Below are 19,087 nucleotides of genomic sequence, written 5' to 3' on the forward strand. Positions count from 1 at the left end.
TCATCGATTATTGTAGATTATTACCTGCCCTGATATTCCACTGGGAAACTGGTTGCTCGTTGTAGACTTGCACTCTGTAAATATTTTCGTAGTTTGCACTTTCCTTACACATACACACATGCTTGCACATTAATTCCACGGAGGCGAAATCCTACTCTGCGGAAGAATTCCTGTCCCTCAAACAAGAAAAAAAAAAAAAAAAACCAAAAAAAAAAAACAGCTTTGCCTGTAACTGGAAACCCTTCCCCAGAGACCCTGAACTGAGAACGTTCTCAGTTTAGTTATTATTATGCGCTCTGAGTTTTATAGCCTGTCCCTCTTAAACTCAGCAGCTGCATAATGAGCCAGCCCGCAGGCTATTACATTTCTAAGAAGTACTTCTAGGATTCCTGAAATCCAGAGAACACCCCTCCCACACACACAGACACACACACACACAAACACACAGCCACAATCAAACACACACAAACACACAGCCACACACACAAACAGACAGACACACACACCCACAATCAAACACACACACACAGCCACAAACACAGCCACACACACACACCCAGCCACAATCAAACACACAAACACACAGCCATACAAACAAACACACACACACACCCAGCCACAATCAAACACACACAGCCACACACACACAGCCATACAAACAAACACACACACACACACACACACACACACACACACAAACACACACACAGCAACAATCAAACAAACACACACACACACACACACACACACTTTCTCCCTCCCTTCTTCTTTCTCCAGCTGAGTGAAACCAGAACACAACAAAAACAGAGGCCTCACTGTCAGGACAGCCTGTTCTCAGATTCAGGAAGTCCAGGTTTGTTTGTGGGTTCAGCTGGAGGCTTCTACATGCTGGTACTCTGAACGCATGTGACTGGGGGCTTCAGCTTAGTAAACAGTCTCCTTTTCTCTCATATATAAAAAAAAAACATTACTGCATACTGTACACCAGAGCCAAAACCCTACATTATGATGAGTGCATCTGTGATCCATTTTGCAGTGTTTTCAACAGCACTGTCAAACACAAGTGTTATTTTCATACAGATCTTTCTGTACTCTTTCAAAATTCTTTTTTTTTCTTTTTTTTTTAATACAGCGTGATATTTGTGAAACTTTTATATACAGTTGGTAGTTTATTGAAAAACAATCCAGGGAATTCAAAAATGTTAGTTTATCCACGTGCAGCGTCCAGCGCCACTCGTGATCAAATGCTATAACTGCAAGCCCTACATTGAGCTGAATATGCTGACACAGCACTGTCAGGATTTTTGAACCCTGTTAGTAGAAGACATTAAAAAGCAATTCCAAGATCTCCACTTACCGATTTCACAAAGTTGGTCTGTCAAGTTCTTGGAATTAAAACGTAATACTTTAGAAAGGCTCTCTTACACACACAGTATAAATAAATGACATGAAACTAAACGCTAGGGTGTGTGACTCTTGTGATAGATATCTATCAACACAGACTGAGTTTCCTTCTTGGAGCCCAAGGTAGATGTCTGGAATTATGTGACAGTGTTAGTGACGTATAAGGTAAACTGACCAGCTTGCAGCCTGTGTGTGTGTGTGTGTGTGGTATCAGCAGAGTTCACACATTAAGGGACTATAGGACTGTTAACGCAATAATCTATATGTACAAACGGCTGTAACAGGGATGGAAATAAGGCTGCCATTGCATATTTGATCCAGTCCTGGTTTTGCTATGAGTGTAATAAGCCACATCTGAGCTTGTTACCTATACACACTGTGGCTCATCAAGCTTGCATTAAAACCTGGAATGGGTGCAACTGCTATGCAACAGGAGTCTCATTTCCACCCCCTCCAGTAATATCCCAAAATCAAAAGCAGCTCTCTAATTTGAGCGCTCTGCCTCATCAAAGCAGGAAAGGAGTTACATGCTAAGGCACTTCATACACACATGTGTTTAGTGTGCATTCTGTAGACTATCAAATCGTGCAGCAATTACATTTTGGACAAGCTGCTAGTACTGCATGTGTATGGTAAATTATTCTCTGTCCTGCGGCACTATTTACATTTCGAGACATACGAGGCGCCCAGAACACACCACTGCGACAGTAAAAATGCAAAGTCCTGCGATACTAGGCGCTTAATTCGAAACACGTGTCTGCTGCCCCTCTGGAATATGGGATTAAATGTACCATTGAGCAAGTAAATACCGAAGCTTTAACATCCATCAGAATTCGCAGAATGCAGCGTTACTGCCAGAAGACTGTTAAGAAGTGTTTTAACCAGCTCGGGCTCAGTCAGCTAAAAGCTTGCTTTACAGCAGCGGCCTGTAGGGCCCCTGCAATGCATTATCCATGAAAGGGCTGTACTTGAATTGCATGGCTCTGCAGCCTTACCTGCTGCTCGAGTTCATTCACATTCATTTAGAGCAAAGACATCCAAGCAGATGGGGTATTGATTTTCTCCACTCCAAGCCATTCAAATGCATCAGTTTGATATACGTGATATTAGCTTTAATTCAATTCAAATCAATACTACTTCATTGAAAAGGTCACTCACCCCTTGTGTGTATATATATCTATCACATATCCAGCATTTAAAGTAATTAGGACTGCTTGGGTCCTACTAATGTCTAATTGCTCTGTGCACAGCTATGATCTTTTATACAGCAGAGCATGAAGAACATGCTGTAATGTGACTCTGCTTATACACCAGAAAGTCATTGGATACGATAACTGTTTTACATCTTTGCATAACATGAGAGAGTGCCTCTATACCTAATATATAGCAGACCCTGATAATGACAGGATACAGCCATCTGAAATGACTTTGCATCAGATGAAAAAGACATCACACTAAGGTTAGCTACCGTATACTGGTTCATCATTCTAATGTAACTATATATTATATTATATAAAAACGCGGGGTGCTACAGAAGATACAAGCTGATTTTCATCAACTCCAGGCCAGAGCCCTGACCTCCTGGGGAGTGGATATCATGCTTGTACCATATAGCACCCTGCACGCTATTCTATATATCAATCAATCAATCTTATATAGCGCCTTTCATAGTGGACCACCATCACAAAGCGCTTTACAACATACAGTGTTAAAATATATATATACACAGTGGGACAACACTGCAAGCCTAGGGCTTGGGCCATGGTTAAAACCCCTGATGCCGACGGGAAACTCCTTCCCATCATGATATTTTGTTTTTTTAAGTGCAGGTCTGCTCTGGAGAAGAGGCCACTGTGTCCCTGGGTAATGTCTTTATATAGTGTTTTTTTTTTTTTTTTTTAAAAAGCAAGGTTCATCAAAAGCTGGCAACATCTTGGAATTTCTAGGGGCCTCTGTCACTTTAAGCTTCAGTCAAACGAGCTTCAGCAGCCTCTGCGAATGTGTTAGTTGGCTAGAAATCTTTGCTGACTACCCTGCGCTGCCAAGCAGAAGGGGTGTATTTCTGGCAGGTTGGCTGGCACGTGGTTCTGAGAAAAACGGCTAATGAACAGTTTTGCTTAACCCTTCGAGGAATAACGTCCAGCAGTTTTATCCATTCCTGGTAACACACACACCTGAGCTTGTACCTTGAAACCTTGAAAGGGACACTTCAAAAAGAGTCATATTGTGCAGACTAATGAGCCATCTGTCGGGCAGCCCTGCTGTAAAACATCTTCAATTAGCATGTGACTCATGAAAGGCATGTCCTCGTGAACTGAAGACTCTCTCCATGACGTCAGCCCCATGCCTGCCTGCAAAGCTTTGTGCTTTCCTCACTCCTCCCAAACTGGGGAGGACGCCACGGCACAACAGGCTCGGGTCATGGGAACTCTCACGCGACACTGGGAGGAAATGAATTGAGTTCCACTGACCTGATTTCAAAAAACTGTAGTTTCCACTGGCTCATGCAAAATATCTAAATGCTCAGGTGACATTTATACAGTATGTCACAGAAAAACAAGGACTTGAACCTGCCCTGACAATGGCATTAACGTGCTCTGAAAATAAGACATCCACTCCATTCCGTGTAAGCTGTCAATGCTGGTGCCTGAGTGTTAAACAGGATGCATAACTGGAAAAGCTGGATCTGGGAACTAGCGTGTGAGCGTGTCTCCTGAACCAGCCTCTTCATCACTCAACACCGTCTGCCTCTTTATACTGCATATACCAGCTGATTGTACGCAGAAACTTGCAGATAAACAGCGGAATCCAGAGGATAAACAAGAAAAGGAGTTGGATAAGGGCTCTTTTGCTTGCAGATGCATCACAAACATGTTCACTTACCTGTACATCGTAGAGTGCCACAATATTTTCATGCTGCAGTTCCTGCAGAGCAAAGCACAGAAGCATTAGATCTGCACAGACACATATTTCTACATGCATAAGTATAAATATTCTGGGATAAGGGTCTATACAAGGGAGATTTGACAGGTATGTATATTCAAGCTGATATACCGAACAGGCAACCGGGAACCTTTCTCATAAGAATCTGCCACAGGTTTTCGTTTCAGGGTGCTACAGCACTATCGCTGCAGGTGGGCATGTAGCCGTTGATGTAAAAGAGGTTCCTGTCTCACCTTTAATATTTTGATCTCCTTGCCCAGCAGGATCTGGGATTTCGACAGGTTCTTCTTGTTGATGGACTTGACAGCCACCTCCCAGTCTGTCTTCTACAGGAGAGGGGACCAGAAGAAAAACACACTGAAATGAGCTCCGAGGCACAGACTGAAAGTGAGCCGCAGAGAGGCTGCTTTCAGCAACCTGCAAGAACACCCAGCAGCTTTGAAATGTGAACTCCACCATTTAGCACGTTTCCCTGGGACAGGAGAATCGGAAGACGACGGAACGAGTCTCGTTGACTTGGCATGGCCCTGTTCAACTGCTGTATTTATGATCAGTTAATTGCACTCTCTCAGCTTCTTAATGGCAAATGAGAAAAACACTACAAGGAGGTTAATATTGATCACTGCCATAAGAATGAGAATAATGGATCTCATAGTGCGACCCACACATATTCACACATCAGTAAATCCTACTGCTCTCCTTCTGCACCACCACCCTTTACCACAGTGTAATAAAGCATAGAAATAACATGGGAAAGCATAGGTAATCACTGTAAAGAATAGCGAGGGAGAGTAAAGCACATTACAAACATGGCAAACTATGGTGAATGCACAGTATAACCATGGGTAAAATCATGATAATACTGCAAAAAATACTGTGGCAAACTTTTACCAGGTGGTCAGGAATTTGTAATTAGCCACATAAGACTGAAGAGTTGTCTGTCATGCAACACATCTGTTAGCTGTAAAGCACACACTGCCACCCAGCCCCTAAGCCCCTCTCATCTAACCACAAGGCCAGCCTCACTCCTCATGGTTTAGAGAAACAGCTGGCAGGATTTAAACAATGAGCTATCCATCTTCTACAAGGATCTCAAATCAGCACTGCTAACTTGCACTGGAAATATTCCTATAAATAAACAGCGTGCAGACACTGTAGTTATTAATAACGCATTGTCACATGCTGAGATGCTTATTTAATGCATCAGCAGTCATATAGACATATATATATATATATATATATATATATATATATATATATATATATATATATATATACATATATGCCAGGGATGGAAATGTATTGTGTGTTGTTGCTCAGTGTGAGTCCGCAGGAATCATGAGAGCTCAGCTCCTGTCTTGCTCCCAGATTTGCTCTGATCGAATTGACCACAGAATCACGCACTACCCTTGAGTGACCCTGCCTGTATAATATTTCACTGGCGCACAGCAGAATCTCCTGGTCAGCCCGGGCTCTGCTGCTGTAGCAGACTAGTTCATTTCTGACTAAGGGCTTCATTTTAAACAGGGCATGTGTTGATCATTTCAATCCATTCATTCCCCTCCCAGAACCAAATGGCAGGCCAGTCAGGCAAACCCTTCTTCCATCTGCTGTTCTGCTGCTCATGATCAATGGAAATCAACTGTATACTGCTGCATCTACAAAGTGTTGAGCACACAGTTACCACTTCTCCACTAGCAATGCTCCCCTTCATTCTACAGTGTAACTGATTCCACTTGCACAGTACAGGGTTTGTACAGGTAGCACTGTGCAGCTTTAAAAAAAGATATACAGTATATCTGAAAACATATAAGTGTGTTTCCCTATATATGCAGGACACTTTGATTGACTGTTGTTCAGGGATGCCAGAAACAGTCCAGAACAAAATAACAGTACATGCTATGTAAACCGTGATTGCATAGACACCCCGGGTCTAGAAGGAGGGAGGCAGGCTACCGTTGGATAATGTAAACAAACTGGAACGTCAACAAGGTCTTGCTTCTGCTCCAGCAGGCTGCACAGAAAAGCTAATCGGTGTTATAATATCACGAACAGCCACCAAGCAAACTGAAAATAGCTCAGCGCACACACAGGCGAGAGATCCGCTGGTTTACAGTCTGAAGCATTCATTTATGAATGGTAAGGATGCGGCTCACCCATCTGACCATTGAAAAATCCGATAGGCGATAACATTTTTTTTTTTTTATAAACCCTCTCACACCGGCCCCGTTCTGCTGTTTTACAATGTTACAATAATCTTGATTATATATATATTGGGGCTGCATTACAAATGCATGCATGGTGTATCTGACAGCAGCTATAGCGTTTAATAATGTGTAAATATAAACATATGCATTTTACCTTTTTATGTCGACCTTTGAAAACCACCGCAAAGGCTCCGTGACCGACTAAATCCTTTCTGCTGTATTCGAAATCTCCGACACCTTCCATTTTTAATGAAAAAAAATACAAAAATAAAAACAGCAGCAGCAACACTTCCACCGGAGTTTATCGGATTATTCAGAGTAATAAATCAGAACGATCAATTTGCTTCCTTTGTTTTTTTTTTCAGTTTGTCGTGTATCTTCTTGTCCCTCCTCACCGCCTGTGGCAAAAATCTAATTAAATGTGATTTCATGTGGTATTGATGCCAAAAAAAAAAAAAATTACCGACACTCCAAAATATGACGGTTTGTTTTTGTGTTGTTTAGATGAATGGGCACGTCTGCAGCACAGCGTGTTCTCCACCACTACGGCGAGTCGTTTTTATTCGGTTTGGTACATTACACCGCATAATGACTGCAAATATATCAAATTAAAATGCCAGTTTCTGCTGTTGTCGAGTGACATTTCTGACCCGCTAACAAAAAAAATACAAAAGCGCATATTCAGAATCAGCTGCACTCCAGCAAAACCACGATTTGTGGCACGTATTTAACACCGTACCTTGGGCACACTCTTCTTGGTATGCAGCTAAACATTATAACGTGCAGGATGATCGTGATATAAACACACACACACATATATATATATATATATATATATTCTGGTTGACTTCGTTTCACCCTTCAATTCGATTATTGGGGTTAAAACTAAATGCAGCTCGCCTCTTGCCGGCTTACCGTCAAATGTGCTTTATTTAATAATAATAATAATACTAAAACGCCAACGCAACAGAAATATCTTAATCGTAATAATATAAAACCGTATGATTACAGTAGTGGCGTCACAATGACATATATATCCCCTTTCTCGGTCGAATAAATAGAGGCAGGACGTTACAGGACTCAGTCTCTTCGCGTAACGCGGAGGTTGTCGTCAAAATTGCATTTAATTTGCGACAACACAAGTTCAAACCCAGCAGTCTTCAGACGAGCAGTCCTGCTGTTGATATTCTGCTCTTGTGAAATTGTCAGCTCCTTGGTTTCTGTTCACTGCAGATGAGTGAACCTGTCTCTTCCAGCATCTCATTTTAAAAACACGGCTAAGAAATTCACGAAAAACAGTCCGTTTATTCTCCAAAGGGGGTACCAGTCCGCCTCTGTTAATGTTTCTCGCTTGGCTCACTACGTTGCAAATCTTACGTTCACAATTATTTCCTTTGTTGTTGTTTTGTTAAATATTTTAACACACATTTCCTTCCCTGTGTTCTCAATACAATAAACTGACTTCTCTTCCGCAGCGACACTTCAATACTGTACGTACTTCCGCAGACCACTCCTAACCCTCCGCGAAAAAATAGTCCCCGTTGTTTTTTTTATAGATTTGTTACGATATATTGTTATACCTTGTTTGATATCATATATTAATAAACACCTGTCAATCTTTAAATATATACAGATAAAATCTATACTTTATTTTCTATCAATAATCAGGAGTTCTGCACGGATCACCTTCCAGCCCATGGTGTAACGATCCGCTAATACGTAAAGTAATAAGGTGTATTCACCAAGCATTACATAATGTTTACACGTCCGAAGTCCATTGAAGAAGACAGGAGATGCGTATAAAAACTTGCGTGGCGGTTGTATTGAAGGCTATTTAGGCTTCAAATACACTGCCCACAGAGCTGGTGAAACCGGTGTCTTGCCAAATTGATACTGGGCCTGAGAAAATAAGGTCGTTTGAGGACGAGTCGGTCTGTAGTGCTCATTTGTTCTTGTGTAAACTAGTTTACAAGCACTATGTATTCCATTCTGTCGTAGTAAGAGTATGCAAGAGAACGTGGTGGGCCATCTTGTAGGAGCTTATCGTTGCATGTGTTATTCAAACACCGTCTTTTCTTTGGTAAAGTGCTACAAGTAACTGAACCCTCACACTAATCAAAATGGAATTATTTCCCTCCTGAGCTTTGAACCGACTTTAAAACAAACGCAGGGGAGACATGCAAAACTCATGGTCCCCGACAATAACCCACACAAGACAATATCTGCTTCGCTATATACTTCCAAAAATAAATTAAGAAAAAGTTCCCCCTCCCATCTAAAACAAGCAATTGAGAGCTGCGAAATTTCTTGTTAGGAGATTTCTGAAATTAAAAATAAAGCATGTTGGGAACCAGAGTTCCCATTCATAGGCTGAAATCCCACCTTAACTCAAATATCCAATATTCCAACACATTCAAAACGTAATATTTGCAAAGGCAAAACAAAACAGTTTGAAATCTACACACCCAAGAGAGGAACACTACACAAGAGGAGCAGACACAAAAAGGACGTTTTATGTTTTATTAAACACAATAAGCTTCATTCACAGTTTTGTTTCTTCCACCCGAGGTTTCAGTCTCCATACAGCTACCGGCACCAGAACGAAGACCACAAGCACAACGGAGGCTGCGACTCCCATCAAACCATAACCGAGGGACTGAGGAACTGTGGAGACAAGGCAGGAGTCAGGATTCAGCCTTCAGATAGTTAATCTGCTGCAAGAACAGACCAGACACAGGAGCTACTGCATCTCCAGCAGCATCACATCCTTACCTTCGCTTTCAAAATCCCAGCTCTCTAAAGCACGGGCATCTGGAGCAGTCAGGATCACGGCTCCACTGGAAGCCACTGCAGTCTGCTTGGAAGGAGCAGCTTCCTTTCTCACCGTCTGCAGGGGTGCATCTCGGACGTTCCCTGGAGAGGACAGAACAAAACGCCAGTGAGGATTCTGGGAAACAGGAGTTAGGCTGCATAAGGATTTCAGTAAGCGCTTACCTAGATTAGACTTAGAGCAAAATATACTTTTCTAGAAAATTGAAGCTAAATCACTTCCAAAGGCAAACTTGAGCTATAATTAAGCCAGTGGTGCAGCACTTTGTGCCCCTTACTTGGTTTAGTGCAGGTGGCATCACAGGACCCCAAAGAAGGATAGCACACAGCTGCACTACAGTGTATGTAGACCTAAAGATAAAAAGCAAAAAGAGCTACAAAAAGGTCATTACCCCCCCCCCCCCAGAAAGAAAGAAACACACACATCTTATAACCATGTTCTGTCTGGGTGCAATACACAATTAAGATAAGGTGGCTTGTACAGAGTTCCTATACTCCGACGCACGCTCAGATCTAGTGTTGGTTGAAAAGGGCTTGGATCCGTTTGCTTACAGAAGGCAGCATGTCAACATAACTAGGAAAACAATTTAAAAAATAAATTAAAAAAAAACCCACCACCCACACAACAGCTAGCTACAGGGCAGAACCAGGAGATATTTCACAATTTATATCCCAGCATTTCCAAAATCAACCAGATCTAAAACCCTACCATTTCCTTCAAGGCTCGTCGCGAGACAGGATCCACAAAGGTGAACATCTTGAGCACAAACCGCTTGTAGTGCGTTGGGTTTGGCAGTCTGGAGGTGGCAGCATCAACAGGAACCAAGCTGGTCAGGTAGTTGTCATCTCTGTATGGGCACCTGGGGGGGAAAAAGAAATGTTTAAATACTATCTTTTGAAATGCCTGAAGTATTACCAATACAATGGCCTCACTATTACTAAAGTTACCCATCAACCAGAAGGTTCCACTGGGGCTTGCCGAGAGGGCTGGGGGTGGAGGTAGCCCAGCAGTCATCCAGAGTCAGGACGATGTTGGTGTCCGTCCTCTCCAAGATGCGAACCTCAACGTACACAGGCTCCCGGAGGACATAGGTGACGGGATAGTCAAGAGAGGTGTAGTAGGAACCATAAGATTGTTCTGTGGGATACAAAGACAGATGCAGCATGAAACTAATCAAGCATCAAATGACAGGACCACTGCATATAGGAACCTTTAACACACCTGAATGGTTCGTTAGAAGGTTACATAGTGAAATGAAACGGGTCTTATTACTGCAGCATGCTATGCATATTAAAAGCCAATAGGGCCCCACATACCTCTTGCAATCCGGAGTTCCACACGGAGCGGTCCTTGTGCCACTACTGGAGGGGGAGGTGCAATGGTGTAGACCACAGCCTGCAGAGGAACAGACTTGTTCCCTGCATACTGGCACTGCAACAGCAGCCTGTACGAAGAGAGGATGGTTGGTGGATCACAGTAGGAATGGAATATAGCAGAGAAGGGAGCTGCTTTTGTTAACCCACTTACTTGTAAGTGCTGTCCCTTGTGATGGAGCCCCCGGGTCCAGTCCTCACATCAATAAAGGCAGACATGATGTTTTCATACACCACGTCTGAGCCGCGACGCTGAAACAGGTTGCAGAATATGATATTTACAACCAGCTCAGAATTGTTCATATTTCAGAAACTGACAATTTGGTCATATTATGCAATAAGTAGGCAGACTAGGAAGGAGTCTGCATTTCAATAAATATTAGGTCATACTTTAGAGCACACATATATATATATATATATATATATATATATATATATATATATATATATATATATATATATATATATATATATATATATATATATATATATAAAATTCTTACATTGAGAAGGTTTACCAAAATCTGCACGAACTGCTCAGTACCAGTTTAGGATTAGGGCTACAAAAGCAGGATACCAAATCGACAGATATAAAGTGGTCCTCTGTCATGAGCCACCTCACCTTCATAGTGGTGCCACAGGCACTGACTGGGAATTTGAACATTGTGAAGGCAGAGGAGGTGCGGACAGGGTTGCATGGCGGATTTCTACCCCCGAGCATGCTGACTGAACCCAGACTCAGCTGGGGTCTGGTAGCATTCCTGGACACCACAACCACAACCTGGCCATCTCTGGTGCACTGGACAGTCACTGAAGGGAAATAAGGAGGGCACTGGTTTTTAATCATTGCATTTGGAGTCCCATTCACTCCTCAGAGCCATGCAATGCTAATGAATCCAGTACTCACCGCTGTTTGAGTAATAGCAGGCTACCGGTGCATTCCTATCAAAGCAGCAACCGGTCTCTGTACAAGCAGTTTCATTAACGAAACCATCACCACAGGAAAGCTTCTCGTTCTCAGCAACCTGGCAGTCTCTGGGATTACTACCTAGAGAACAGTATTGTCAATCACCTTGCAGAAATAGAAGCATGCTTCATAAAAAGCCACCAGCACTACCAAAAAGGAGTGTTACATGCTGTACCAAGGTGGTCAGATACTGCAGCCTGCAAAAACTGAATTGAAGAAACATCTATAGGAGATTGCAGTTCATGTTTAGAGCATGTATACTACTTTATCCAGTGCAGGACAAAATGCGTGGACAATGCAAATCTAAAAGCAATAGGGATCTAACGCTTCAGAATAGCACAGATTCAAGCATGAAGGTTCTGAAAGCTTAGACAGAAAAGCCTCCAAGCAGGTAACCAGTTAAAATGAATTCGATACAGACCTGGAGCCATGCACCTCATGATAATGCGGTCTTTGATAACGCTTCCTTGCACGGTTACCCCAGTAACGTCAACATTCTGAACGTGGTACCCGCCCTGTGGAATAAACGTTAGCGTGAGGAGTGGAGACACAATATAGGATGTCAATACCGACAATGTTTAGGGAGATAGCAAAGGAAGTGTGCCTTCCATAAGTAACACGTATACGAGTTCTGCAATGTTGCGTACTTACCACAACCTGGATATAGCAGGCAGTGCGCATTACCCGCAAGACTGCAGACCCATCCAAATCACTGAAGGCAGAATAACCACAGGAATAGAGGACCGAGACATCGACCATCTGGTTTGTTTGATCTGAAGGGAAGTAGTTCGAGAGAAGCACACAGTGAATCTCGATCCGTTTGCAGATGAAGCGTTTTTGTCTTGATGCATCAGGAACGGCTGCATAGCTGTGCTGAGAGCTCACCGAGCCTATATTACAGTACTGCTCGTCACCCAGAATAGTTTGACTTATCGCTCTTTGTGTGTTTGAGACATTAAGCGTAACATTGCTGTTCAATACCCTTTTAACAAATGCGTATCTAACCGTGTTGTGTATTGCTGTTGACCTCAATTTTATGGTACCCCAGCAGAACCTGCAGGTGAATGACCAAAGCTTTGCAGCCTCTCCTCTCAAATAACCCAAGTACAAACATGCGCGTCAGTTGTAAGTTTGAAACACTTGCAAATGAGTTGATCAAGTCATTAAAGTTGCAGTAACTGTTGCATACTGTAAACTAAAGCCACTGGTTACAAAACGCTCTTAAAAGCAGCTGAAGGGAATGCTCGTGGCTTGTTGTATGTTAATTAGTCACCAAATGGCTACATACCTGGGACTTGGAATCTCACAGACAATCTGGCAGACTGTACCGCAGAGACTCGCAAATCCATGTATCGATCACCACAAACAACCGTAGCCTGGTAGCCCTGCGCGGCCAAGGACAAATCCATACCGCTCAGCAGCAAACACAAGCCCGTCCACAAAGCAGCAAAACTGACAGACCTCTCCATTGTGTATTCCTCCAAGAGACTGAAGAGAAACGGCGCCCTAACACGTTTAATAGGGGACTTCATCGATTAATTCATAACAGCGGTTTAAAATGATACTATAAACACCACCTGGCTCAATGTCAATTGAACAATAGACAAATACATTGTTTAATTGAACCAATTAACCCTCCCTCCATTCCCCTGAAGCAGTGAATTCTCTCATTTTACCTGTTAAACCTGGAGCTGAATGGCGCTCCGTGACCGTGACTGAATGGACACCCCTGATCTAAAAGGAAAACCAAACTGCTATTGTTCCAAAAAGACTAGAAAGAAACTCCGGGTCTCCGCCGAGTATTCTTCAGAACGCAGCTGAGCTCTGAAAGGTATGGAGATGAAGGTGGGGGACGCTGCGTGACTATCCTCACCCTTGCTCTAAAACCCACCACCCTCCGCGTCAAAGTTTTCAAACCACTCTCTATTCGAGAACAGGACCGGCATTCCTATTATATTAAAAAAAAACAGTGGCGCTCCTCTATAACGACCACCAAACAATAGAGTGGTCTTAATACAGCCCTATCCCTGGGGGTTCCTTATAGAGCAGCGTTATTAGAACCCTGATGCACCCTATAAAGAATCATTCTTGCATTGTCGTTTAAGGGTAGTTATTGAATTAGCCTGAAAATGCAATGTAATTAAAAGAGGTGCAGCTAATGTTGCATAGTGAACCTGCTACTCTGGCACATGGCACCATGGTACTTCAGTGCATTACCTGTGTGTATTGGTGTGGGTCTATTACATGACTTTAGTATCAGTCAATACACTGGAGAAGCCTTGCAAGACTGGGCTAGCCTATAGGACAGTATGTTACTGATCTGAAGTGGTGCTCTGAAGTATTGTCAATCTCATGTCAGCAAAGACAGACATGTGTGTTGTGCCTCAGAACCTTTATGCTAATACATAAATAGACAGAATAGACAGTGAATAGGCCCTTGAATAGACAGAAATATATATTGAAATGTTTCCTGACGCGTATCAGGCTTGTAATAAACAGGACAGGGCAGATCTCTGCTCTCTCAGCTGTTCCCAGGTGGAATATAATTGAGGTGTTTCAGGTAACCTAGATTACACTAGAAGAGAAGGCTCCTGGGCGTTCTGTATAGAACCACATGGCTCCATTAGAACCATCCCATCCAATGGAACTTCTAATACTAGATTCTATTTAGAACCATTTCATTATTGCTCTGTAGAACCCTCTGCTGTTCTGTATATAAGAATGATTTCCTAAATAAACCATAAGGTTCTGTGTGCATGGAGAAACACAAGCATCTTATCATTGACAAAATAAGAAATACCGCCACTGTGCCAGGTATCCAAGATGGTTAAGAATAAAGAAACTGTAACTATGACAATAATGTTCTCCTTGTGATGTGATGAAGTGAGAAATGCATTATCAAAATAAATTGTTTAATTTGAATACATGCACATTCAATGTCCCATTTTTCATGGACGATCGATTAGAATACCTACTAAGATGCATGTATTAAAAAGTGTTGCATGTGCTTTTTTTTAAGGTGAAGGAGTGAGCTATACTGACATTGAGCCGTGCATTTCACGGGAATGCGGTCTGTTTACTCAAAACCTGTCCGTGATTAGTTATCCACTGGTGCTCTTAATCAGCGATACCCATTGAATGCAAACAAAAGCATGCATAGCCTGCCTCTATCACACTCTCTTGAATTGTATGTACTGTGTATGAGTTTATTTGAAATATTTGATCAAAAAAACATGAAATACCAACATAAGTTGTGAATGTCAAAATTTCACATTTTGAAAACGAGAAACACAGAACTAGGTGTAACGACCCCCCCTCCACAAACACCCCCCCCCCCCCGACAAACACACCCAAACACCCACAAACACCCAACCCCCCCCCCCCCCCCCCCCCGACAAACACACCCAACCCCCCAACCCCCCCCCCCCCACACACACACACACACATTCACACTACAAACCTCCATCACTCAAGCGGTCGCTAATCTCCGTTCATCGACCGTGTCCTTTATTTTGCTTTCTTAAAATACATGATGAAATACACCATGTTTACAGTGGAATTAAATATGTAGAAAACTTGTAGGCCACGTTCGATTACAAGCGGGTAGTTCGTAGTGTTGTGGAGTTTGACTGGAAGTTGTATTCACTTCAAATATATTCGCCTCTGAACAATTAGATTTTTTTTTAACAGGATTTGAGAATATTCTTTACACGCGCAAAAGCACCAGTGTCACTGAGTAAATATCACACTGCAGTGACTAAAATAAGTTTCATACAATTGATGTTCTTAAACGTTTGGTTGTATACCAAAAAAGTGACCGAATAACAACAGAAACGCGTGGCCGTGTGTGAACTCTATTGAGCTCGAGAAGCGCCCTACCAAAACCTTGAAAAAACATATATGCATTATAATAGTCTATAGATAGGAAAGTTAACGTGGCACAATTATACACACGGAGACCGAAGGGGATATAGTTATACGGTTTAAGCATACACAGACTAAGGACTATATAATTCCATATGTATCGTTTGCCACCTCGTGGTATATATATATATATATATATATATATATATATATATATATATATATATATATATATATATAATTTAAAATGTTTCAAGTTGTCTACAACATTGTTATTTTATGAAAAAAATAAGTAGTTGACTTCTTTGTAAAAAAAATAATAATAATATTAATAAAATAAATGTCCAGTAAACCCACCTTCAAACCAAAAAATTGGAAACATTCTTTGTTTAACGTAAAATTACAGGCATTCAAATTGTAATTAGCGGCAGAATCCCGAACTAATTTGTAGCCATTGTAGCTGGATTGTGTCTCCTCGCTATTCTATAAAACTGCGCGCTAATCTTCAAAGAACGGGCAGGTATTGAATCGCTGTTTATAACCCGTGAATATGACCCATTAGATACCCGTTACCAGAGCCAGGTGTCGCTTTAAGGTTTTAATCCGTGACCATGGCGATAACTGCATACCTGAATGAAAAGAACATCCTAATAAAACCGAAAATAATAATAAAAAAAAAACCCATCAGTTAGTTTGAATCCCTGCCTACGTGCAGGAATGCGGTTTATTTATTATTATTTATTATTATACAACATCTTCTTAATAATACACAGAATAAACTATCACCCGTATATGTCAGAATGTTAGAATGCAGTTTTTGTGGCTATATATTTAAAATAAGACACCAAAAGTGGCGTTGAATTAGTATCAAACACACCCTGTAACTCGACAACGTATATCAAATGCATTTGTATATCTAATGTATTGAGATGTTTATTTTGTCGTGCGTCTCTAACAAACAATTACAAATAAACAGTCAAACATGTTGCGTCTAAGGTTTTAGTTTTATTGTGAAATACTTGGTTTACAAAAAGCAAACTCTTTGATGGTTTCTAATCCGAGTCCATGGTTAGACGTCGTTTAGTTGTTATCGCTATGAATATGCTATGGATTGCATTAGCATGGGTAGCATTTTTTGGATAATATACATGCTGTGTGGCATTTTGCTGTTTCCCTTAGGCGTTTTAGTGTTTCGAAATAATTTAGAGTATCAAACTTAAAGTCTCGATAGTGATACAAACACAACTGAGAAACACAGACGGTGTTTTTATGTATTTGTATATACCCATGCTATTTTTTTTGCACTATATGTGAAATAAAACAGGCTTGGGTTATGGCAATTTGTATAACGATATTATAAGTCCTTTCAACATTGCACGCTAGAGTGTTTTTAAACGGAACTGGACTGCTAAGCGGTTGAATGGTTTTAAGTGTATTTGATCATTTTACTGCAGGTAGTCACGCCATGCAGCATATGTTTTAATTGTATAAATACACATACAATATGCAAAACATTCACAAGCTCTGCTTTTTCCTCTGTAAATGGATGTCTAATATGCTACCGTTTCAGAGGATGTGCTTTAGACAGAAGTCCAGTGCGGCTGGTCTCTATGGCTTCCTGTCCGAACACGCTTTTTGGGGGAGTCTATAGGTATTGAAACCTGTCTGTCTGAGAAGGAACAGCACACTCACTCACACAGACCAGAACAAGCCTGCCACAAGTCCAGACTGTGCTCTGCTGAATAGACAATTAGGAGCCCATTCACATCAAACAGCCACCTCGTTAGAGCACCAGCATCTTCAGAGACGGGACACTTCAAAGCATGGCGAGGTGTTGGGGTGCGCTATTAACACCCCGGTTTTGAGGAGGGCCGTGAATGGGGGATCAGGGATTAGTGGGGTGAGGGCGTGTGTTTATAAAGACAGAGCAGACAGGCACACCGCATCATCACAGCAGAGTAACAAGTACCTCGAAACCGACTGGATCTCACGTAAAGGAATACAGCTGCAACTGAAAATGGATCTTCGATTGGATGCTTTGCACTACGGCAGTGGCGTGGAGATGTTTCTTCAGCAGAACTGGGAATTTCACACTTCAGCTCGGGACCAGCAGTCACAGCAAAACAATGGTAAGACAGCTTTCTGATTCGGATTGCATTTATAATTATTGATAACAATTTATAAAAACAAGGCACCATTACTATTGTATCTTTATTACAAATTTACGCACGGAGAATTGTCTTCTACAAGTATGTTCCCAGATAATTATTATAACGTGTTTATTTGTATTAGAAATGAAATCAATGCGTTATGTTTCTAATGAGTATGTATTAACTCTGAGCCGTGTTGTATTTTATCAGGCCAGCACGATAGACTGAGAGGCGTGCAAGCGCCGAGCACACAGAGACGGAGGAAGCGCACCATCTTCAGCCGAGGGCAGCTCTCCGACCTGGAGAAGGCTTTCACCCTGACGCAGTACCCCGACATTAACACGAAGGAAGCGCTGGCGACCATCACGGGGCTTCCCGAGTCTAAAATCCAGGTAAATACAGCACTACTCACCCATACAATAAAAAAACAACACATTTCCCTAAAAAAACAGATTTAGAGTTTATCTCCTTACTCAATCATTGTGTGTGTGTGTATGTTTAAGATACATTTTTATTATATATGCATCTAAACATGAATTTCACACAAGCAATTGTTAAGAGCAATGCTTCACTTGCAATTTATACTAACTGTTTTTTATAACTGTAGGTCTGGTTCCAAAACCGACGTGCTCGGTACTTCAAGAGCAAGAAGCAGACAGCAGGGACTGGAGGGAAGGAAAGGAAGGTAACAGCACCCAAATACTCAGCTGCTGAGCCTGAGCCAGCGTGTGCCCCGCCTCTGCCCCCCAGCCACCACTCCCCAACCCTGCCCGAGCCCACCTGGCTCACCCAGGGCTCCTACTGGGGGTCAGTGAGCCCAGGACAGTCCGTCCCGGGATCTCCTCCCCAAAACGACCTGGCTGCTGGACCCGTACCCACACAGTTCAACTCGGACGTGCAGCCGGGCTTTTACGGCCAGTTCTGGGTTGAAAACAGCTTCTTCTTTCAGCCTGAGTCTAAAGTGGAGAGCCCAGATCCATCTTACTGGGACCGTGCCTTCAGCCAGTATGTTGCAAGCCAGGACTATTCAGGGGAGGTAGCAGGGTGCAGTGCCACCGTTGCAGCGCCACAGAGGAGCCAAACTGTGGTCTACGCCAGGGCAGATCAGACAGTGCCCATGCAGCAGATGCACCAGCAGCAGCAGCAGGAAGAGAACTTCATCCCGCCAACTACCAACTACCTCTCAGAAGTGTTCTACGATGATCTCAATCTGAGCGACTTCGGCTTATTTTAAAGTTACTATTTGTATTTTGACAAGCAAGGACAATGTCAATTCTCCGATTGCTCAGGTGGATTTTTATAACTGACCTAGCTTTGATTTTTTTTATACACACTTTATTTGTAAATAT

General features: G+C 42.2%; 3 protein-coding genes across 6 annotated transcripts in view; 1 reads left to right on the forward strand and 2 right to left on the reverse strand.

Annotated features, from left to right (window-relative positions):
- Window positions 1-8,022, reverse strand: part of LOC117430641 (serine/threonine-protein kinase ULK2-like) — a 30,081-nt gene extending 22,059 nt beyond the window's left edge. For 3 of the 4 annotated variants that reach the window (XM_058998044.1, XM_058998043.1, XM_058998042.1), the window contains exons 1-3: window positions 6,709-8,022; window positions 4,581-4,673; window positions 4,288-4,329 (exon numbers count right to left, since the gene is read on the reverse strand). In XM_058998044.1, coding sequence (XP_058854027.1) covers window positions 4,288-4,329; window positions 4,581-4,673; window positions 6,709-6,798 — 225 coding nt within the window. In that variant the 5' untranslated portion in view covers window positions 6,799-8,022. The remainder of the gene's footprint in view (window positions 1-4,287; window positions 4,330-4,580; window positions 4,674-6,708) is intronic. The other variant, XM_058998045.1, reaches the window with a different exon arrangement.
- A 1,038-nt stretch (window positions 8,023-9,060) lies between these two features.
- On the reverse strand, window positions 9,061-13,229 carry LOC117429401 (zona pellucida sperm-binding protein 4-like). Its single transcript, XM_058998048.1, has 12 exons — window positions 13,013-13,229; window positions 12,376-12,497; window positions 12,146-12,239; window positions 11,665-11,805; window positions 11,380-11,567; window positions 10,912-11,009; window positions 10,701-10,828; window positions 10,332-10,521; window positions 10,093-10,243; window positions 9,662-9,734; window positions 9,327-9,467; window positions 9,061-9,218 (listed from the first exon to the last, which is right to left on the reverse strand). Exons 1-12 carry the CDS (start codon window positions 13,191-13,193, stop codon window positions 9,097-9,099), a joined length of 1,629 nt encoding a protein of 542 aa, XP_058854031.1. The 5' UTR covers window positions 13,194-13,229; the 3' UTR covers window positions 9,061-9,096.
- Window positions 13,230-17,168: 3,939 nt separating this feature from the next.
- On the forward strand, window positions 17,169-18,972 carry LOC131700624 (homeobox protein vent1-like). The gene is made up of 3 exons (XM_058999141.1): window positions 17,169-17,717; window positions 17,949-18,130; window positions 18,346-18,972. The coding sequence occupies exons 1-3, from the start codon at window positions 17,606-17,608 to the stop codon at window positions 18,970-18,972; spliced, it is 921 nt and encodes a 306-aa protein (XP_058855124.1). The 5' UTR covers window positions 17,169-17,605.
- Window positions 18,973-19,087: the final 115 nt, after the last annotated feature.

This window comes from Acipenser ruthenus, chromosome 24 (assembly GCF_902713425.1).
Source record: "Acipenser ruthenus chromosome 24, fAciRut3.2 maternal haplotype, whole genome shotgun sequence".
Lineage (NCBI taxonomy): Eukaryota > Metazoa > Chordata > Actinopteri > Acipenseriformes > Acipenseridae > Acipenser > Acipenser ruthenus.

Bases quoted from the DNA above. Each gene is read 5' to 3' on its own strand.
- LOC117429401 (XM_058998048.1), bottom strand. From the start codon at position 13,193: ATGGAGAGGTCTGTCAGTTTTGCTGCTTTGTGGACGGGCTTGTGTTTG. The intron at 9,468-9,661 runs GTAAGGGGCACA...TGTCCTCTCCAG, and splicing joins TGCCACCTGCACTAAACCAA to GGAACGTCCGAGATGCACCC. The intron at 9,219-9,326 runs GTAAGGATGTGA...TTGTCTCCACAG, and splicing joins CTGGGATTTTGAAAGCGAAG to TTCCTCAGTCCCTCGGTTAT.
- LOC131700624 (XM_058999141.1), top strand. From the start codon at position 17,606: ATGGATCTTCGATTGGATGCTTTGCACTACGGCAGTGGCGTGGAGATG. The intron at 17,718-17,948 runs GTAAGACAGCTT...GTATTTTATCAG, and splicing joins GCAGTCACAGCAAAACAATG to GCCAGCACGATAGACTGAGA. The intron at 18,131-18,345 runs GTAAATACAGCA...TTATAACTGTAG, and splicing joins TTCCCGAGTCTAAAATCCAG to GTCTGGTTCCAAAACCGACG.